Source organism: Orcinus orca, chromosome 16, assembly GCF_937001465.1.
Source record: "Orcinus orca chromosome 16, mOrcOrc1.1, whole genome shotgun sequence".
NCBI lineage: Eukaryota > Metazoa > Chordata > Mammalia > Artiodactyla > Delphinidae > Orcinus > Orcinus orca.
Window position 1 is genome coordinate 82,247,085 of NC_064574.1, and position 23,147 is coordinate 82,270,231.

At 48.4% G+C, this 23,147-nt stretch overlaps 1 protein-coding gene across 16 annotated transcripts in view; it reads right to left on the minus strand.

The window, feature by feature from the left end:
• Positions 1-1,770: 1,770 nt before the first annotated feature.
• Positions 1,771-23,147, minus strand: part of TRRAP (transformation/transcription domain associated protein) — a 111,179-nt gene continuing 89,802 nt past the window's right edge. For 10 of the 16 annotated variants that reach the window (XM_049699245.1, XM_049699246.1, XM_049699255.1 and 7 more), the window contains 8 exons: positions 21,267-21,466; positions 20,195-20,456; positions 17,421-17,646; positions 16,360-16,577; positions 14,866-15,050; positions 4,824-5,027; positions 4,544-4,738; positions 1,771-2,787 (listed from right to left, as the gene is read on the minus strand). In XM_049699245.1, coding sequence (XP_049555202.1) covers positions 2,503-2,787; positions 4,544-4,738; positions 4,824-5,027; positions 14,866-15,050; positions 16,360-16,577; positions 17,421-17,646; positions 20,195-20,456; positions 21,267-21,466 — 1,775 coding nt within the window. In that variant the 3' untranslated portion in view covers positions 1,771-2,502. Of the gene's footprint in view, positions 2,788-4,543; positions 4,739-4,823; positions 5,028-14,865; positions 15,051-16,359; positions 16,578-17,420; positions 17,647-20,194; positions 20,457-21,266; positions 21,467-23,147 lie in introns of those variants that run through there. The other 6 variants (XM_004268919.4, XM_004268920.3, XM_049699251.1 and 3 more) reach the window with 3 other exon arrangements.

Sequence of the window (23,147 nt, forward strand, 5' to 3'; positions counted from 1 at the left end):
GCCATCCACACATCTACACAACCACCAGGCTCCACGCCAACTCTCCAAGCGCACAAGGGCAACTCAGTGGCTTGTTTCAAATGAGTCCTGACCCCGGCTTGCGAGACCCTGTTACACAGTGAGGACTGTCAGACAGATGGGCGTCTTCCCCGTCCAGCCTGACGGCACGATGACACCTGTCATTTTAGATACAGGCTCCTGTCATTCTGCAATCCAAGATGCTTTCTCACAAAAACAGCCAAGTATTTGTAAAATAACTCATAATTAGCTCCAAAGAAAGAATGGGAGAGGGACTTCCCTGGTGGCGCAGCGCTTAAGAATCCGCCTGCCAATGCAGGGGACACAGGTTCGAGCCCTGGTCTGGGAGGATCCCACATGCTGCGGAGCAACTAAGCCCGTGCGCCACAACTACTGAGCCTGCGCTCTAGAGCCTGCGAGCCACAACTACTGAGCCTGCGCTCTAGAGCCCGTGAGCCACAACTACTGAGCCTGTGTGCCGCAACTACTGAAGCCCGTGCACCTAGAGCCCGTGCTCCACAACAAGAGAAGCCACCGCAGTGAGAAGCCCGCGCACTGCAACAAAGAGTAGCCCCCACTCACTGCAACTAGAGAAAGCCCGCGCGCGGCAACAAAAACCCGACACAGACAAAAAAATAAATAAAGTTATGAAGAAAAAAAAAAAGAAAGAATGGGAGAGTCCAGTCAATTGGGCAAAACCCGGCCCCTCAGCCTCCATCCATGCTCTAGGGTGTAGCCTCGGGGGCCAGAGTCCAGCTGGATGAGGTTTAGGCCATTCCTCCACGACTGGCTCTGGGACTCTGGACCGTGGAGGAGCTGCTCACCCTGAGCTGCACCTCTCTGTGCAGTGGAGTGGCTGTGGGCCCACCTGTTTCCCAGGACTGGAGACCAGCACGGTGACCTCAAGTTGTAGCCATCGGTCCCACCCACCCCAAATGCGCTGGCACCCCAGTCCTAACCCAGCGCCACCACAGTCTCAAGCTTTCGCTGCTTCTAGCACGTTTGTTTACGCCCCCTGGACTGGACTTGTGGTGAGGTTTGGGTGAACTCAGCTGCAGGCTTCACCCTGTGCTAGCCTGGGACACTGGGGTACAGGGCAGGCCTCGGGGTCAAGGGCCCCGACCCCGAGGGGGCCTTGCTGTCTGGGCCCTGAGCTGTTCAGAGGCTGTCCTCCTCACTGCACATGTGGTACACTTCCCAAAGGGGCGAGTCCTTCTAAATTCAGAATCGTAATTTTAAAGTCACAACCCCTTCCTCCGTCCTGCCTCAGTTTCTCCTCCTGCTGACAGCACGGCCTGTGCTGGGGAACCGTCCCTCCAGTGTTTTCCAGGGCAGGGCTCTGCTGCTTGGTTCACTCCGTACCTGAGGTGCCGGTGGAGGGGCTGAAGGCCAACGAGCTGGTGGAGCTGAGGCGAGGGGTGGGGCTCCAGGCACCGGGAACAGCTCCGCCAGGGACGCAGGTCCAGGATGAGGCCTCTGGGCGTCTCCCCTTCGCACACAGGTTACACAGCAGCAGCCCTGAAACACGTGAACACAGCTGAAGGGACCAGATCCCTGGGCATCTCTGACGCCATCAGTCGGGACCAGCACTTCTGGTCAGCATCACAGCACACGCCGAGTGGTTCAGACCCAAGTCCCAGCCGAGACCCTGCCTGGACGCACGTGACCGTCACCGTGGAGCCACACTGGGGCACAGGCCGCGCTGGCCTGGGGCCCTGAGGGGCAGAGGGAACACCTCACGGAAACAACTCATCCTTTTATAAAATATTTATTCTAAAAAAAATCACACTGTACAAATTCATATAGAACATTCTCAAGGCTCATATTTATAAAAATGTGAACATAACAGACTGGAGTTAACGAACAAAACTTCGTTGCTTCTTTCTAAATTAAGAAGGAAAAAGTGTTCCTTTTTTCCAAGTACAGTGACAGCAATGTCTAGAAGACATCCAGAGAGCCAGCCTGTAGAGCAAGGTTCTCCGCCAGCCCTGCAGTGCTGTCTCCCCAGAGGAATCCGACTCTGAACGCAGGGGAAGTGGGCGGCCCTTGGGGCCCCGGGCCTCGTCCATCCAGTCGGCTGCTCAGTGAGGCTCCCGAGGCTGGTTACGTACAGCGTAAAAGTTTGTGCTCAGAGAAAATCCAACACAGTTCGTTCGTAATTTCCTGTTCTCCAACTAAGTGGGTTTTCTGTACACTTGTTACGAAGTTCTGTACAAAAGCACGAAGCTCCTGGGAGGTGTAACTTCTGAAAGTTAAAAATGACGACACAGAAGCGTTTTCTACAGTTCAATCTGTACATTCACACGGAGGGAGGAACTCAGTAAAAAAGAATTCATAAATTCTGCACGAGGGAACCCTGGCGTCTTTACTTGAAAAGCTGGGGGTAAGTCTCAGCTCCCCCCTCGAACGGCCTCACCTTCCTGATGCTCGTCCCCCTCCAACTGTCAGGCGAGCAACCGCCCTCCCGGCCAGCCGCGGCCGCGCTCACAGCCAGGGGTGCCAGGCGGGGTCCATACGGCACAGATTGTCCAGGCTGTTGGCGGCGGCCACCAGGGTGTTCACTTTGCTCTCCCCGCCCTCGAACTGGGCAAGGTTGTGCAGGCGGGTCATGATGGCCGTGACAGCCTTCTGGACGAGGGAAACCAGCTGCTGGCTGTCCATGTTCTCGGGCTGCCCGGCAGCTGACAGAGGAGATGACGTGTCCTCCTGCGTCTTTTTGTGCCAAGCGATGATCTCGTCCCGAAGCACGGTTTTCAGGATGCCGTCCACCTGGGTGGGGAGAGAACAGAACGGTCCGCGCTTAACCAACAACAGCCCCGAGGGCAGCTCCCCAAGTGAGGGGCTCAGCCATAGCGGCCGACGGGCCATCAGCCTCAGCAACCGGGGCCAGGTGCCACAGGCACGCTGGTGGGGCCACCGCAGCCAGACACGCGTGATGGCACCCCGTGGATTCTAAGCTGAAGAAAGAGGGAGGGAGGGGGAGGGAGGGAGGGGCCAGCGGCTGCCGCTTCCCCTGGGGTCAGGGAACTGTGGGAACTGGGTCCACAGGGTGGGGAGGTGGTGGCTGCAGCAGGAAGGTGAGAAGCACCCGGGGGAGGGGACTAGAGAAGGGCCGGGGACCCAGAGGCCAGCGGTGGCACTGACATCACCGACAAGATGGCGTTCCCACGACGGGCACACCGTGCACAGGTCCTCCTGAACCACAACATGGGACCTCAGCCCATTGTCACCATCAAAGGACGCGGGAGCTTCGTGAGGCACCAGGGCTGCTTTAAAGTAACTTCGACTGACATGCTGAGGGTTTTATTCTGTGTTACTTGGCCCCAACAGAATGTGTTTTTAAAGGAGCTTCCCACACAGCATGGTCTCTATATTAGCCTAACGTAAAGGCAGTCACTACGTTTGGGCCCAGAGTTTGGAGAAGGCCCAGTTCCCTCCCGTCTACACCAGCTCAGACTGTGCAGAGTAACTCCCAGTGTTTTTCCAAGTCGTAACAGGTCTTTAATATATGGAGGGCTTTCTTCACTCTTCCTAAAGTTTTCAATTAAATGCCACTCTAAGAATTACCTGATTGCATAGAAACAATTGTTCTGGAAACAAACGAGAAGCTCATATTTCAAGCCGTAAGCCAAAGTGGATAGAAGTGCACTGCTGTTCCCTGCATCAGAGCAGACTCCTTTCTCAAGAAGGAACCGTGGGCTCTTTGTTCTCACTCATGTTCATAACAGCTCATCACTATATCCCACAGCAGCACCCCACACTGATGGGCATGTGCAACCGAAGATTAAAAAGAGCACAAAGTTCTGGTTCACAGTTAAGAGATTATTCCATAATGTAAAACCTGTTCTATGTAAGGGTTCTGCAAAAGCAACTGGTGTCTGCAGCCTTCTCTAAACACAAACTGCTTATCTGGGAAAACAACAAACAAACCAATAGTAATACAGCTGGTCTCAGAAATTAAAAGAAAAAATAAATTGTGTTCCGTCCCCAACTGTGGAGAGACAGGATCAGGGTGAGAATGAACTGGATTTGAATCCCTGTCTGTCCTCCCCGAGCACAGTGCCAGGCGCAGAGTGTCACAGCCCTGGCGTGGCCAAGGGCATCTGCCACGTGGCATCTCATGGGGGTTCACTATTTGCCTCACAAGTCATGTCTGTTTAGGGCCCGTCACCGTAGCCCCAGTAAGACAGGAGCCATCCAACACGGACACACCTGCCCTCTTAAGCAGAAAGGTTTGCAAAATGAGAAACTGAAGGTAGCTATAAAATGGAGTAAACAAAACTGACACACAGAGGTAGTAGCTGGGGAAATTATCCAATAGAGGCTTCTAGATTGCTCTTTGTAAACTGGGTTCAGCATCCTAAACACTCATGGATAGCGAACATTTTAAACCCCTTTTCCCCAGTGAATGTGCTGTGAATGCTCTTCCCTCCTCCTGCCTTGTCTGCAGATCAGGGGCTCCTGTGAGCCCACCACGTGCAGAGTTACCCAGTCTGTGCTCCTCACAAGACGACCCCTTACCTACCTTGAAGTTGGGCTGGGCAAAGCACCGGGCGACGGCGATCATGGATGCGGTCAACGGGCCAGAGACACCGATGGTGGTCAGAAACTCAGATATGTTGGGTGTGAGGCGAAAAGGGACAGGACGGTTGGCATCTAAGTCTCCAGTTGCATCGTTTATATCAAATCGAAAGTAGGCCACGTTCAGTTTGCCGGTGTCCTAAAGTTCAGAAGGAGACGCTTCAGAAACTTAAAACAGTAGGACGCAGATTCTACAGGAGGGCTGGCCGCTCACATCAGGTTACCTGAGCGATCTGCAGCATCTCGGGGTTGAGTCTATTGAGATGCAAGACGAACTCCGCAAAGCCGATGAGTGCAAGCTGGATGGTGAACATCTTCCGGAAGGTCCAGTAGTCGGTGGCGTTGGGGAAGGTGTGCAGAGCCCACTCCTTAAGCATGCTGCGTGGCACCATGTTGCTCTGAACTTCCTTGAGGATGTCTCGAAGGACCTGAAATGACACATCACTCCATGACTCTTCCATCAAATTCACTTATTTTTTTCCTTCAAAAAGAAAACTCTGATATTGTAATTTCTTTCTTGCTTAGCACCACTTGAGTGAACTTTGCTGACAAATGCATACGCAGTGTCATTTGACCAATCATGAGGATGCACAAAATTGGTCAATTTCCCTCCAAGGTTCCACGTCTTATGCCCGAAGCAACAATGGAGCTCTGCGAATAAAAGCCTCAGCTGCATGGTGTGTAATGATCTGTTTCACCAAGAGTTTAGGTAATTAGCTGAATACTATAACTCACCAACCACAGAATATACCAGGCCGATGAACAGAAGATCAAAAGAATAGCTGGATACTTCGTAACCAAGAATATTAAAGACAAAAGTTTTATAAACTGAAGGAGCTAGTCTTAAAATGAGATTAGATGTTACACAACACTTTAAACTGAATTCTACACTGGAAGACTCACGATACTGTTTCAAACATCACATACTTAGAGATGGTCTCAAAAAAGAGCTTGTTGAGTTAAGCTGGCTCCCGTTAGACCAGCTGGTAAAGGATACAGGTCTCTTCTGGGCTAAGCCACACCCATGTGCTCTGGAAAACCACTAGTATGCAGGCCGTGAGCAACCAAGAACCACGCAGACTTCCAATCACGCGTTGTTTCTGTTCACTTCATCAGCAAAATGGAAAGAAGCCCTTCTGAGATAGCAGAGTGAGGACTTCCAAAATCTACTGCTCCGTAAATGCAATGAGAACACTGCCAAAACCCATCAAAACAAACTTTTCCACAACTCTGGAAATGAAAGGCTTGCGACAATCTGAGCAACTTTTATTCAAGAAAGAGAAGGCTGAATCTTGGTGAGAACAGTGAGCTTCGTGGCAGTTTAATTGTCCTATTCCCATCCCTTCCTCCCCAGCTCCACAGTGGCCCTGAAAACCAACAGCCTTGTATCCTCGGCAGCTGTAAAAACAAGCAGGCTAACAGCCACTGGAGTGGGCAGAATCGGTGTGGTGACCCCAGAAAGGCCTGATCCCCAGAGGACGGTCACTGGTGACCTGTCGGCAGCCTCTGCAAAAAAAACTCCCATTTACTGGGCTTGTCTGTTTGAACTCAGAGCACACAAGAGGGCGGCCAGACCAGGGACAAGCTGGGGAGTGAGACAACGTGGGGGCTTTGAAAAGCTCCACCACATTCCTGGGAACCCTGAAGGCCAGCCTCATGCTCATGAGAAACCTCAGAAGGCCCACGCTCTCACTTCTGGTTGACGGCGAGATTCTGCACAAGCAGGCGGTGAAGGCTACAGCGGGGTTGTGAGCTACCCCCCATACACACACACAGACACACACACACAGGGGCCCTCAAAAAAGGCCCAAAACTTATTGATTCAAGGCATTTAAGAAAATCTCTGTATGTGATTGGTTCAAGATGGCAGAGTAGAAGGACGTGCTCTCACTCCCTCTTGTGAGAGCACCAGAATCACAACTAACTGCTGAACGATCACCGACAGGAAGACACTGGAACTCACCAGAAAAGATACCCCACGTCCAAAGACAAAGGAGAAGCCACAATGAGACGGTAGGAGGGGTGCAATCACAGTAAAATCAAATCTCATAACTGCTGGGTGGGTGACTCACAGACTGGAGAACACTTATACCACAGAAGTCCACCCACTGGAGTGAAGGTTCTGAGCCCCACGGCAGGCTTCCCAACCTGGGGGTCTGACAACGGGAGGGAGAATTCCTAGCGAATCAGACTTTGAAGGCTAGCGGGATTTGATTGCAGGACTTCGACACGTCTGGGGGAAACAGAGACTCCACTCTTGGAGGGCACACACAAAGCAATGTGTGCACTGGGACCCAGGGAAGGAGCAGTGACCCCATAGGAGACTGAACCAGACCTACCTGCTAGTGTTGGAGGGTCTCCTGCAGAGGTGGGGGGGTGACTGTGTCTCACCTTGAGGACAAGGACACTGGCAGCAGAAGTTTTGGGAAGTACTCCTTGGCATGAGCCCTCCCAGAGTCTGTCATTAGCCCCACGAAAGAGTCCAGGTAGGCTCCAGTACTGGGTCGCCTCAGGCCAAACAACCAACAGGGAGGGAACACAGCCCCACCCATCAGCAGACAAGGGGATTAAAGTTTTATTGAGCTCTGCCCACCAGAGCAACAGCCAGCTCTACCCACCACCAGTCCCTCCCATCAGGAAACTTGCACAAGTCTCTTAGATAGCCTCATCCACCAGAGGTCAGACAGCAGAAGCAAGAACTACAGTCCTGCAGCCTGTGGAACAAAAACCACATTCACAGAAAGATAAAAAAGATGAAAAGGCAGAGGGCTATGTACCAGATGAAGGAACAAGATAAAACCCCAGAAAAACAACTAAATGAAGTGGAGATAGGCAGTCTTCCAGAAAAAGAATTCAGAATAACGATAGTGAAAATGATTCAGGACCTCGGAAAAAGAATGGAGGCAAAGATCGAGAAGATGCAAGAAATGTATAACAAAGACGTAGAAGAATTTAGAACAAACAAACAGAGATGAACAATACAGTAACTGAAATGAAAACTACACTAGAAGGAATCAATAGCAGAATAACTGAGGTAGAAGAACGGATAAGTGACCTGGAAGACAGAATGGTGGAATTCACTGCTGCGGAACAGAATAAAGAAAAAAGAATGAAGACAGCCTAAGAGACCTCTGGGACAACATTAAACCCAACAATATTCGCATTACAGGGGTCCCAGAAGGAGAAGAGAGAGATAAAGGACCCGAGAAAATATTTGAAGAGATTATAGTCGAAAACTTCCCTAGGATGGGAAAGGAAATAGCCACCCAAGTCCAGGAAGGGCAGAGATCCCATACAGGATAAACCCAAGGAGAAACACGCCAAGACACATAGTAATCAAATTGGCAAAAATTAAAGACAATGAATAACTATTGAAAGCAGCAAGGGAAAAACGACAAATAACATACAGGGGAACTCCCATAAGGTTAACAGCTGATTTCTCAGCAGAAACTCTACAAGCCAGAAGGGAGTGGTAAGACATATTTAAAGTGATGAAAGGGAAGAACCTACAACCAAGACTACTCTACCCGGCAAGGATCTCATTCAGATTCGATGGAGACATCAAAAGCTTTACAGACAAGCAAAAGCTAAGAGAATTCAGCACCACCAAACCAGCTCTACAACAAATGCTAAAGGAACTTCTCTAAGTGGGAAACACAAGAGAAGAAAAGGACCTACAAAAGTAACCCAAAACAATTAAGAAAATGGTAACAGGAACATACATATTGATAATTACCTTAAACGTGAATGGATTAAATGCTCCAACCAAAAGACACAGGCTTGCTGAAAGGATACAAAAACAAGACCCATATATGCTGTCTACAAGAGACCCACTTCAGACCTAGGGACACATTCAGACTGAAAGTGAGGGGATGGAAAAAGATATTCCATGCAAATGGAAATCAAAAGAAAGCTGGAGTAGCAATACTCATATCAGATAAAATAGACTTTAAAATAAAGAATGTGACAAGAGACAAGGAAGGACACTACATAATGATCAAGGGATCAATCCAAGAAGAAGATATAGCAATTATAAATATATATGCACCCAACATAGGAACACCTCAATACATAAGGCAACTGCTAACAGCTATAAAAGAGGAAATCGACAGTAACACAATAATAGTGGGGGACTTTAATACCTCACTTACACCAATGGACAGATCATCCAAACAGAAAATAAATAAGGAAACACAAGCTTCAAATGACACAATAAACCAGACAGATTTAATTGATATTTATAGGACATTCCATCCAAAAACAGATTACACTTTCTTCTCAAGTGCACATGGAACATTCTCCAGGATAGATCACATCTTAGGTCACAAATCAAGACTCAGTAAATTTAAGAAAACTGAAATCATATCAAGCATCTTTTCTGACCACAACACTATGAGATTAGAAATGAATTACAAGGAAAAAAACGTAAAAAACACAAACACATGGAGGCTAAACAATACGTTACTAAATAACCAAGAGATCACTGAAGAAATCAAAAAATACCTACAGACAAATGACAATGAAAACACGATGATCCAACACCTATGGGATGCAGCAAAAGCAGCTCTAAGAGCGAAGTTTATAGCTATACAAGCCTACCTCAAGTAACAAGAAAAATCCCAAATAAACAATCTAACCTTACACCTGAAGAACTAGAGAAAGAACAAACAAAACCCAAAGTTAGCAGAAGGAAAGAAATCATAAAGATCAGAGCAGAAATAAATGAAATAGAAACAAAGAAAACATTAGCAAAGATCAATAAAACTAAAAGCTGGTTCTTTGAGAAGATAAACAAAACAAAATTGATAAACCATTAGCCAGACTCATCAAGAAAAAGAGGGAGAGGACTCAAATCAATAAAATTAGAAATGAAAAGGAGAAGTTACAACAGACACCACAGAAATACAAAGCATCCTAAGAGACTACTACAAGCAACTCTATGCCAATAAAATGGACAACCTGGAAGAAATGGACAAATTCTTAGAAAGGTACAACCTTCCAAGACTGAACCAGGAAGAAACAGAAAATAGGAACAGACCAATCACAAGTAATGAAATTGAAACTGTGATTAAAAATCTTCCAACAAACAAAAGTCCAGGACCAGATGGCTTCACAGGTGAATTCTATCAAACATTTAGAGAAGAGCTAACACCCATCCTTCTGAAACTCTTCCAAAAAATTGCAGAGGAAGGAACACTCCCAAACTCAGTCTACGAGGCCACCATCCCCCTGATACCAAAACCAGACAAAGACACTACAAAAAAAGAAAATTGCAGACCAATATCACTGATGAATATAGATGCAAAAATCCTCAATAAAATACTAGCAAACAGAATCCAACAACACATTAAAAGGATCACACACCATGATCAAGTGGGATTTATCCCAGGGATGCAAGGATTCTTCAATTTACGCAAATCAATCAACGTGATACAAACCATATGATCATCTCAATAGATGCAGAAAAAGCTTTTGACAAAATTCAATACCCATTTATGATAAAAACTCTCTAGAAAGTGGGCATAGAGGGAACCTACCTCAACATAATAAAGGCCATATACAACAAACCCACAGCAAACATCATTCTCAATGGTGAAAAACGGAAAGCATTTCCGCTAAGATCAGGAACAAGACAAAGATGTCCACTCTCACCACTATTATTCAACATAGTTTTGGAGGTCCTAGCCACAGCAATCAGAGAAGAAAAAGAAATAAAAGGAATACAAATTGGAAAAGAAGTAAAACTGTCACCGTTTGCAGATGACATGATACTATACGTAGAGAATCCTAAAGATGCCACCAAAAAACTACTAGAGCTAATCAATGAAGTTGGTAAAGTTGCAGGATACAAAATTAATGCACAGAAATCTCTTGCATTCCTGTATACTAATGATGAAAAATCTGAAAGAGAAATTAAGGAAACACTCCCATTTACCATTGCAACAAAAAGAATAAAATACCCACGAATAAACCTACCTAGGGAGACAAAAGACCTATATGCAGAAAACTATAAGACACTGATGAAAGAAATTAAAGATGATACCAACAGATGGAGAGATATACCATGTTCTTGGATTGGAAGAATCAATATTACAAAAATGACTATACTACCCAAAGCAATCTACAGGTTCAAAGCACTCCCTATCAAATTACCAATGGCAGTTTTTACAGAACTAGGACAAAAAATCTTAAAATTTGTATGGAGACACAAAAGACCCTGAATAGCCAAAGCAGTCTTGAGGGAAAAAAGTGGAGCTGGAGGAATTAAGACTCCCTCACTTCAGACTATACTACAAAGCTACAGTAATCAAGACAATATGGAACTGGCACAAAAACAGAAATATAGATCAATGGAACAAGATAGAAAGCCCACGCACCTACGGTCAACTAATCTATGAGAAAGGAGGCAACGATATACAATGGAGAAAAGACAGCCTCTTCAATAAGTGGTGCTGGGAAAATTGGACAGCTACATGTAAAAGAATGAAATTAGAACACTCCCTAACGTCACACACAAAAATAAACTCAGAATGGATTACAGACCTAAATGTAATACTGGACACTATAAAACTCTTAGAGGAAAACATAGAACAAACACTCTTTGACATAAATCACAGCAAGATCTTTTTTGATCCACCTCCTAGAGTAATGGAAATAAAACCAAAAATAAACAAATGGGACCTAATGAAACTTAAAAGCTTTTGCACAGCAAAGGAAACCACAAACAAGACGAAAAGACAACCCTCAGAATGAGAGAGAATAGTTGCAAACAAATCAATGGACAAAGGATTAATCTCCAAAGTATATAAACAGCTCATGCAGCTCAATATTAGAAAAAACAAACAACCCAATCCAAAAATGGGCAGAAGACCTAAATAGACATTTCTCCAAAGAAGACATACAGATGGCCAAGAAGCACATGAAAAGCTGCTCAACATCACTAATTATTAGAGAAATGTAAATCAAAACTACAATAAGTTATCACCTCACACCAGTTAGAATGGGCATCATCAGAAAATCTACAAACAACAAATGTTGGAGAGGGTGTGGAGAAAAGGGAACCCTCTTGCACTGCTGGTGGGAATGTAAATTGATACAGCCACTACGGAGAACAGTATGGACGTTCCTTAAAAAACTAAACATAGAATTACCATATGACCCAGCAATCCCACTACTGGGCATATACCCAGAGAAAACCATAATTCAAAAAGACACATGCACCCCAATGTTCACTGCAGCACTATTTACAATAGCCAGGCCATGGAAGCAACCTAAATGACCATTGACAGATGAATGGATAAAGAAGATGTGGTACATACATACAATGGAATATTACTCAGCCATAAAAAGGAACGAAATTGGGTCATTTGTAGAGATGTGGATGAATCTAGAGACTGTCATCCAGAGTGAAGAAAGTCAGAAAGAGAAAAACAAATATCGTATATTAACACATATATGTGGAACCTAGAAAAATGGTACAGATGAACCGGTTTGCAGGGCAGAAACAGAGACACAGATGTAGAGAACAAATGTATGGACACCGAGGGTGGAAAATGGTGGGGGTGGGGGTGTGATGAATTGGGAGATTGGGATTGACATATATACACTAATATATATATATAATGGATAACTAATAAGAACCTGCTGTATAAAAAAATAAATAAAATTCAAAAATTCAAAAAAAAAAGAATATCTCTGTAAATCACTGGCTGGCCGCTGGGCTAACTGAGAAGACACCTCAGTGGCTGCACTTGTGTGAGGAGTGGTCACGTCCTCTAAGGAGAGTTGGTGAGTTTGGTTTTGGATATTCCTCAATGGCATCCTGGAGAGAATCAGCCCAGGAAAGTCACTAAAACAAACAGCAACAACAACGAACCTTGGGGGGAAGGATGTGATTTCTAGAGTTGCCACATTATATTATCCAAAACATCAGTTTTCAATAGAAAGTTATGAGGCATGAAAAGAAGCAGGACAACATGGCCGATACACAGCCAAGAAGGTGATGTCACCTGTACCAAGTCACTTACACCCAGAACATATGAAGAATTCTTAGAATCAACAATAAAAAGACAAATCACCCAATTTAAAAACAAGCAAAGGACCTGAACAGAGTTTTCTCCAAAGAAAATATGCAAACAGCCAATTAGCAAATGAAAAAATACTCAGCATCACTGGTTATCAAACCAAAATGAGCTAGCACTTCACACCCACTAGGATGGCTATAATCAAAAAGACAAAAAGACAATACTAAGCACTGTTAAGAATGTGGAGAAATTAGAACCCTCATATATTGCGGTCACTTTGGAAAACAGTTTGGCAGTTCATCAGAATGTTAAACATAAGAGTTACCATGTAACCCAGCAATTCTACTCCTAGGTATATATCCAAGAGAAATGAAAACACAGGCCCGCACAAAAACAGGTACACAAATGTTCACAGCAGCATTAATCATAACAGTATAAACAAGCTAAAGTCTATCAACTCATGAACAGATAAATTAAATGTGTTATATTTATACAAGGGAATAATCAGCAATAAAAGAAACTACTGACACATGCTACAACACAGATAACCTTGAGAACACGCTCAATGAAAGAAGCCAGACATTGAAGATCACATGTTGTATGATTCCGATCCCATGATGCACCCAGAATAAGCAAATTCACAGAGACAGAAAGATCTGTGGTCACCAGGGGTGGGGACAGAGAAGAATAGGGAGTGACTAGGAACAGGTATGAAGTTTTTTTCGGGTGATGAAATGTTTTAAAGATAGATAGTGGTGATGACTAACTCTGTGAATACTGAAAACATTAAATTGTACACCTTTTTTTTTTTTTTTTTTTGCGGTACGCCGGCCTCTCACTGTTGTGGCCTCTCCCGTTGCGGAGCACAGGCTCCAGACACGCAGGCCCAGCGGCCATGGCTCATGGGCCCAGCCGCTCCGCGGCATGTGGGATCTTCCTGGACCGGGGCACAAACCTGTGTCCCCTGCATCAGCAGGCAGACTCTCAACCACTGCGCCACCAGGGAAGCCCCTAAATCGTACATCTTAAAGGGGAAATTTTATGGCATGTGAATAATATCCCAATTATAATACCCAAAGGTGTTATAAAAAACTGCAAAGGATGAAGCAGCAGAGTTAATAACAAAACAAACTAGGGGACAAAGACTAAGAAGAGGGAACCAAGCTGGGATTATTTGTATTGTCAGCATCTCCAGCTGGCCCAGCAGGACCCTAGCACTGTTTCTACGCTGGACCAGTCATCAGCTCCATCTTTACAAAGCGATAGGGCATTCTGAGGTAGCCATGTATTTGCAGACAGGACTTGATGGCTTCCACACTGTGAAAAGGTACATGCAGCCTGAAGAATCCAATCCATTCATCTCCCACAAACACCCCAAAACTGCCCATGCTCCACAGAGGCCAACCAGAACAGAGGAATCCCACCTGCTTTACCGGCAAGAAGGTGGAGGCTTACACAAGACCCTGTGCCCTGAGCACTGCCGCAGTGGGTGAAACGAGCACCTGTGGGCTCCATCCTCCTAAACCAAGTCCTCTGGGACCCAGATTAATGTAGACCAGTCCCCGGGAGAACAGAGGCAAGTCACAGCTTCCAGCTCTAGGGTGTCTCTCCTAGAAACCATGAGGCCCTCTCGGGAAACACAGGAAGGACGCCAGAGGCATCCAGAGAATGGCCCGAAGAGATGCCTTTTGGTGACGCAGACAATTCTGGATAAAACTTTCTCATCCAGGGGCCACCCCTGTCCTGCTATCCATCAAGGGCAGGAACCTGCAGATGGAGAGGGACCTTCGTCCACCTGACGGGTGCAGCCGAGAGCCGTCCAGGACTCGGTGGGGGGCACTGTGCTGCCACCCTAGGCGACAAAAACAGCCGGCCCGACGTGTTTCAGGGTTCCCCACTTTCTGTATTTTAGAATGTACATGTGGTACAGAGACTGTGTGGCACCTTAAGGCCCTGCAGCAAACCAGACAAACGTGAACACTACATGGGGAGACAGCCTCCCATCACCTACACCTGGTTTGTTGGCCAAATGAACCTGCCATGAAGTTACTCTTAAAATTCTGACATCTGGGCCTCTCTGCAAGTGCAGGTAAAGGACTATGAGGCTCTGCAAGGTTGAAACGTACCTCTCTGTCCTGTTACAACAAATGGTCTGCGGCAAAGGCCCCTTCACCAAGGCCCACGGCCACTTCACCAGTCCAACTGGACCCCCTGCCCGGCCCCGGCCCCGGTGCCCCCGCACCTGGTGGCTGGCCTGCGTCCCGCGCGCCTGCACGGTGGCCAGGCGGTCATAGTAGCGGGAGATGGGGTTGTCGTGCTCGATGCCCTTCTTGGCACAGCGCTGCTTGTAGATCTCCACCAGGGAGAGTGAGGATGGGTTGTCCTCCACCAGGCGCATCTGCGGGGACACGGCCACCACGCGCGGGACTGAGGAGAGAGGGGAGAGACAGGCAGATGAGAGCGGGGCTCACAGCCCAGCGCTGGGGCAGAGGCGCGGGTGAAGCCGGGAGAGCGCGGTCACATGGCGCGGTGGCCTCAGCCCACGGCCTGAGGCTCCGTCTAGCAGGGCCGGAGCCCAAGCCGCCCGTGACCTGCGTTTAAGGCACAGGTGACCAGGAAGGCCTCACTAGGCAACCTCACGAGAAGAACAAGGAGGCTGTGCCGCCAAGTGCTCTGGAGCTGAGCGGCACAGCTCTGAGCCAAGTCTGCCAGCCTGCGGGGGGGTGTTGGGCACACGATGCCTCTGACTTCTAATTGAGAGTTGATTCAGTCTAACGCCAGTTAAAGCTTGGCTACTGGCCCGTTGCCATGGCTTCAACCCATGAAGAAATTCCTACAGGACTCCAGGGGACGTACACGGACCACCACCTGGAGCTAACCAGGAGCTTGTTTCTTTGGAAGCAGCAAAGAACAACCAACTAGCACAGCTGGGACCAACACGGTAGATCACGTTACATTCATGTGAAAATGCACACAGCTTTCTACAGACCTGTTTTTTTTTTTTAAATGTACTTCTTATTTTGGGGATGTTGAACTTAAGGGCAAGAGATTTTAGGTCAGAATAGGCTGGATCACAACTTAGCTGGCAGAAGAAAGTTCCGTACAGGACCAGATAATACGCGTTGCAATGGGCTCCTAAACTGGGGATTCATGCTGAAGTGTAACAACAGCTCCCGCCTCTGGGTGGGATTACAGGCAGCTCAGCTACACCTCTTACTACAGACTCACAATTCACCCACGACAACTTGGTTCTGGGAAGACCTCACTCAAGGTTGCTGGTTGCTGCCTGCCTGAGATTTCTGTGGCCTGCCCGGGGCTCCTTGACTCCCAGGCAGCACCTCAGGCGGTGCCCACACACTGCAGGCTGTGTCCCGGAGCAGATCTGAGACTGCACTTAAAAACTGCCACGTGCCGTGAGCACACGCCCAACAAGCCCTCTACTCGGCCGGGCATCGCCAGAGCCTGGGAAGATTCCTGGGGAAGTGAGGAGGGCCGTGTGCACGGGCCCAGGGCCTCCTTCTCCAGACAAGTCCTCATTGGGCGCCCGTCCTGCGGGGAGGAGCCTCAGGCCCCAGGGGTGGAGGTGTCCCCTCCCTCCAGGAGCAGGGCCCCTGCAGGCACCAGCCCTCAGCCTACCGCCTGCCCCCACCTGGCGGGGCTCAGAGACTCGCAGCTGCTGACACAGACGGCACAGGCTGCCGGGTGTCGCTGTGCAGCCCCTGGGCCGTGCTGGTACCTGTGAAGAATAAGTGCCTCTTGGTGGTTTCCTTCCTCTTTTCCAAGCAGGGGTTGAGCAGGCGGAGCAGCTGCAGCACGCGCTCCTCCCGCCGCGACTCCGTCAGGCAGGCGTCGTTCATGACCAGGTATGGGTAGATCTTTCCGTTGTGCCCGCGGATGTACAGCCTCCTGGCTGCCGTGTTGTGCTTCTGCACAATCTCCACCCGGGGCATAAACCTGCCGGGAGGAGTGGACAATCAGACACCAACGCCCCGAGCCGCAACTTCCAAGCCTTTCCTTGGAGAAGAAAATGGAGCTCTACAGAAGCGGCTGTCAGAACCGTCCTGGAAAACAGACCGTACGACAGCGGCGGTTTGTCATTTACACCCCACCTCACTGCGACAAGGCAGTCGTGCCACAGTATCGGAGGGAAAACGAGAGGAGGAAGAGAAGGCGAAGCTGGAAGTTTCAAACAGGCACGCCGAGGGTCCAGCCTCAGCAGCCAGAGACGGGCGCTAACCGGCCCAGAGGAGTCCAGCAGCCACGACGGCACGGGCCCCACTGGCTGGCGCTGGGGCAGAGGACCAGGTGCCCGAGGAGCGAGCGTGGGCCGTGGGCCTGAGCACGCTGACGGCAGGAGGGGGAGGGGGCGGCCAGGACGGGTCAGGTTTGGAGGAAACACCTGACCATTAAGGGTCGCCCCTTCACAGCTCACTTTACATTTTAAATGAGATGCAACTTGCTTCGCTCTGGTAAATTTGACCATTGTCTGATTCTTTTGAATCCTGTGCTTTGAGTTTACAGAAGACTGCGAAACTATACTTTGTCAAGTTCCATGGGGATTCAGAAAGGGTTCTTTTGAGAGCAAACAAAAGCTTGACTCAAACAAGACACTGAACCCAGTGGTTAGACCAGACCCTTTAAAGGTACTCATATCCTAGAGCAACACTGTGTCCTCTCCCGTTTTGGGGGAAGGAGTGCAGAGGGGAGGGAATTACAGTGTGACCCGCTGGCCAGCTCTGCCTGGGGGGTCTGCTGGGGAAGGTTTTGGTGATCCCGGGCCAGGTCGGGCTCACTCACCGGGCGATCTTGATGTAGTAATGTGTCGGCTTTGGCATCAGAAATTCCCCAGGAATTTCTACCTCAGCTGTCTGTGCTGAGAAATTGCTCAAAAACCGGCACTTTTCTTCTATGAGGAAGAATTTTGGAAGTTGCTTGGTTTTAGCCTCCAGAATTTTGATCCACTTTTTCAGTTTAGAAATAAGATTATGAAGCTTCATGGAACCTGGAACACTGAAGTCAAAATCTGTAAAATAAAATATGATTAGAAACATTTTTAGTCATTTGGGCTATTTCTAATTCACTACAAAAACCACAGCTCAAGCACCTCCCAGGCAGGAAACAGACACATCTCACGTCTAGTCTGCAGCAAAGCACTGTAAGTCACAGGACAGATATAAATAGCATGGACCCTCAAGGATTAAGTTAAACAAGGTAGCACGCATTAAGGCCCTCAGCACAGCACCCCGCTACTCCAGCAGTTCTAATCATCACGCCCACGCGTGACCTCAATTGTGTACAGGGTCATCAGTTTTATGAAAGTCAATGTACTTTTAAAAAAAATTACATTATTTATTTTTGGCTGCGTTGGGTCTTCGTTGCTGCATACAGGCTTTCTCTAGTTGCGGCAAGCGGGGGCTACTCTTCGTCGCAGTGCACGGGTTTCTCATAGTGGTGGCTTCTCTTGTGGTGGAGCATAGGCTCCAGACGCACGGGCTTCAGTACTTGTGGCACACAGGCTCAGTAGTTGTGGTGCACGGGCTTAGTTGCTCCGCAGCATGTGGGATCTTCTTGGACCAGGGCTCGAACCCGTGTCCCCTGCATTGGCAGGTGGATTCTTAACCACTGTGCCACCAGGGAAGCCCCTGAAAGTCAATGCACTTTTACTGTGTGGGGTTTTTTTCACAGCATTTCTCTGGTTTCCCTTTAACTCTAGCATGACTTCACACAAGCGGGTGGCTGGAGAGGTCCCCATGCACCAACACGAGGAGGCAGGTTTCCACCCAGGCTCCCCGGCAGAGCTACGGCAGAGGCCACCCAGCCAGGACGCAGGCAGCTGCACACAGGGGCTGCTCCTTCTCAGCTCTGGATCAGGAAGGTGTTACCAAGCTCAGGCCTGACATTCATGTAATGGATTTTTGTTCGTTACTTTTCGTTAACTTTTATTTTGAAATGAATATAGATTCACAGGAGTGCAAAGAAATGTACAGGGAGGGCCACACACCCCTTTCCGAAACCAAGGCTTTGGCATAACCCCCAGGGCTGATTCAAATACGTGTCCTGTGTGTGCGCGCGTGCACGTGTGTCTCCGTGAGATGCCATGTAGGGAGCGCCAAACCAGCACCGTGACCAAGATGCTCACCGTCCATCACCAAGGACGCCCAAAGCCTCTCAGAGCCACAGCCACCTCCCCCCCCGCATCCCTGACGCCTGGCTCCCACTACTCTGGCCTCCATCTTGATTATTACGCTATCTCACAAGTGTCTCATACTTAAGCAGCGTGCAGCAGGAATCCTTTTGAGGCTGGCTTTCTGCATCCAGCATAATTTCTTCGAAGTCCACCTAAGCTGCTGTTAACTCCTCTTTATTTGCTTTACATGAGTATGGAAATACCACACGTTGTGTATCCATTCTCCTTAGAGGGGCATTTGGGTGGACTTCAGTTTGGAGCTATTACAAATAAAGCGGCTATCAACACTTGGGTATAAGTTTTTGCTTGTAAATAAGTCTTCTCTGAGATAAATTTAATGTACTGTTTTGAACTCCCTTCTACCTCCTTAAAGACTTGGAGCTAGTACCCAATGCATGCAATGTTGCTGGAGATGAAGGAACAACTCTCCTCCACTTTCTAGACCAGAACACAGTGCTAAAACCCAGAGACGGTCCTCCCTGGGGGCACATGACAAGAGGCGTTGGACAGCTCTTGATTTAAGTATCTGAAACTCGCTACACGTTGTGGTTGGTCAGAGCCTCATAGCTGTCCTTCTTTCAAGTTTCAGTGTTTGTCATTTTTTTCACATCAGAATCCGGATGATTTGTTCCACTTCTAATTCTCTATTTCAGACCACATTTGATTTAATGATCTGGACATTTTAAAATAAAGATACACTAAATATCACTTCTTTTAAGTAATATATGATGGTTTCCATGAAACTTTCATCTCAGACTCTTCCTTTTTCAGAGGATGACAGACCACACAAGCACAAGCTCCAGGGGATGCAGCTGTGCCTGTGTGTACACTGGGGGGACGAGGGTCCCTACGACAGATGAGGGTTTGGGCTGAGGGAGACTGGACCGTTCACCTCAGATCATGCAGAAAGAGGTGGGGTTCCTGTGGGTCTAGGGAAATGCATGAACCTGAACTGGGGACAGGATCAGAAACACAACTTCCTTATCATCTTGCCACCAGAATCCACTACAGGTCTGAACCTTACCTGTCACCTCGGGCCCTGCACCGTTGGGTCTTACTGCCTCACCTTACCCTGTTGCGTTTTCCCATGAAAACCAAGCAGAAGGAGAGACGGGGGAGCAGAAGCAGGTCTGTCCTAAAACCCTGTGTCTAACCTGACAGGGAGCCCGGTGCTCTGGCCCTGAAACCTTGACCTTTCACAGGAGGGAAGGACGTGCAGTCCCAGGCGGGGAATGTCAGTTTCCTTGTGATCCAGTCTGTATTTTAAACACAGTCTAACCAGCTCGCCCGGTACTGTGCTCATGAAAACGAACGGATGTGGTTAACTTAGATGCTAAGACGGAGGAAAAACGTTGAGTGGGAGCTCCCTTGGATCAGGACTCACCGGTTGTGAACTGGCCCTTCAGCTTCTGGAAGACAGGGTCCTGTGCGGTGGCCTGTGCGCGCCGGGCCAAGGACTCGGAGGCCGCGCTGGAGAACATGGTCGAGACGTTGGACACGTTCTCCAGACCCACCCCGAACGTGCTCACCAGCTTCTTGACGAAGTTGAGAGTATGGGGCGTAATCTTGGCATCTGACACTGCTCCGCTTTTCTCAAATGCGACAGAGTAGCACTTCGCCAGGCCCTGCTGGAGCTGCCTGAGAACCTGGGGGAAAGAGACCCGAGGCAGCTTGCACAACAGAGCTCTCCATTCAAGCAACCCACCCACCAACCAAAAAGGACCTGCCCCGCCCACCCGGCCCCACCACTGACAAAGCTCTTCTCGGCACCTGGCGCACAGCAGGCGTCAGCACCAGACTGTGCAGAACCAGGGGGCCGCCCGGACACTCATGCCATGAGCTGTGTTCTTAACAATGAGAAGCAACTGTCCTGAACATTTTAAGAAAAAAAAAAAAAAGACCCAAGACCCCACTTTTTGCATCATACACATACCTTTCTGTTGAGCAACCAAGGAAAAAAACCTATTTTCAGATCACTTCAGTGTACTCTGCACACACACAAAATAACACAGTACTAACGAGGGGGCTTGTGGCCAACCAGACAAATATCTGGGCAACAAAGCCTGATTATTCTATCACCGCCACTAAGGTTGTGGCCTGAGAACCAGCTCCCAGCTCCTGGAGACGAGCGGCCAGTGAGTGAGCCCTGCCCACACCATCGCTGCTCCCTGGTCAGTGGTGGCATTTCAGTGATTAAGCTCATACACGCGAACAAAGTAAGCATTTTAAGGCCAGAAATGGCTTTCTCAATCTCATCTCCTTTTGAAGTCTTCTGCTTCCAATATTAAGGCAGCGCTAGCGTGCAGACCTGAAGTATTTGCTGTTCCACCGTTCAATCCAACAACAAACATACACGCAACCAGGCAGGTAGTCTCAAGAGAACACGGCCATGAAAGCATTCCAAACGATCCATCCCCTCCGCAGGATGCCAGCACCCCCGAGACCACATCACATACCTCCTCGTGCCAGTTTTCCCGGAACCAGACCATCTGATCGACGATGCCTTCCAGGGAAGACAGCAGGGTCGGGTGCAGCTCCCGCTGCATGTGCATGATTCGGCTGCAGCGCCACATGGGGGCCGTGGCTCTTATGGGCCCTGGATCTGATGCAGAATGGGACTGGTTACCCACTGAACTTGGCTGCTGCTGTCCAGAATCTGAGAGCAACACACACAACGCCAATGTCAGCGCCAAAATGACCGATGGGAGAGTCGGTGCTCTAAGGACCCACCGGCCAAAGGAACGCTGGTTCCTGCCGGCGTGGGACACATCCCGGGGCGCTTCCCAGGGGCTGTGTGGGAGGCGCCCTGGCTCTAAGGAGAGGGCGCTGCGGAGAGCGCAGCCCCTACAACTGGGCTTCCAGTGGTTCCAGAAGGCGTATGTGTTGAGAGAGAAAGCAGGTATGGCAGCACGTAACTGGTGGGTCTGGGTGAGGGTGTGCAGGCTTCACTGGACTCTCTAACTTCAGTGGAAGTTTGAATATTTTTTTAAATGTCTGGCAGAACATTTCAAAATTCATTCCTTGTATTAGAGCTCAGAGAATCTAGAAGTAGTTAACAAGTCAGCCTACATGTTCTCATCTAGGTAAACCAAACCACATGTATAAAATGCCATCTTTGAAAAATACAGTCACTCGGGCTTCCCTGGTGGCGCAGTGGTTGAGAGTCCGCCTGCGGATGCAGGGGACACGGGTTCGTGCCCCGGTCTGGGAAGATCCCACATGCCGCGGAGCGGCTAGGCCCGTGAGCCATGGCCACTGAGCCTGCGGTCCGGAGCCTGTGCTCCGCAACGGGAGAGGCCACAACAGTGAGAGGCCCGCGTACCGCAAAAAAAAAAAAAAAAAAAAAAAAAATACAGTCACTCACTATATAAGAAATATGTTGTAGGGACTTCCCTGGTGGTGCAGTGGTTGAGAATCCACCTGCCAATGCAGAGGACACGCGTTTGAGCCCTGGTCCGGCAAGATCCCACATGCCGCGGGAAGATCCCACATGCCGCGGGAAGATCCCACAAGCCACGGAGCCCGTGCGCCACAACTACTGAGCCTGTGCTCTAGAGACCGTGAGCCACAACTACTGAGCCTGTGTGTGCCACAACTACTGAAGCCCACATGCCTAGAGCCCGTGTTCCTCAACAAGAGAAGCACTGCAATGAGAAGACTGCATACTGCAAAGAAGAGTAGCCCCCACTCGCCGCAACTAGAAAAGGCCCGCACGTAGCAATGAAGACCCAAGGCAGCCAAAAATAAATAAATAAATATTTTAAAAAAGGGAAAAAGAAATATGTTGTAGAACCTCCTTTGCTCATTCTTTTAGCTTCAGCTCTCTTAGAATAAAAAAATCTTAACTTTCAAATGACCAAAACACGAATCTACCCAGGTACCCAGGAGGTTGGAGCTAGCACGCTGTGCAGTCCTCACCCACCCGGCACAGGACCAGAAGATGCTGCCACTGTCCAGTGGATGGAGTCACCTTCCTAGCCAGACTCTGGCCTCGCAGCATAAATGTCTACATATTAAAAACGTGGTAAAGCAAGTAAACGTGGTGTTTACAAAGCACCATGCTTAGTGGGTAACTGAAACCATTAAATTATTTCTTTATGCACCAGAACTATTCAATATAGATTATAAACCTCTATTTCGAGTACATTTTTACATTTGGTGAGATTGATTTCTATGCTGATCCCCTGACAGCTGAAGATATTCCTTATAACACCGTAACTAACATTTATAATGTTTACCAGGATGCATTTATAACTAATGAGGCAAGTTCAACTTTATAATTATCTATACCTAAAAATTTCATATATTTTTTTCTACTTAGGGATCGAATCACTCAG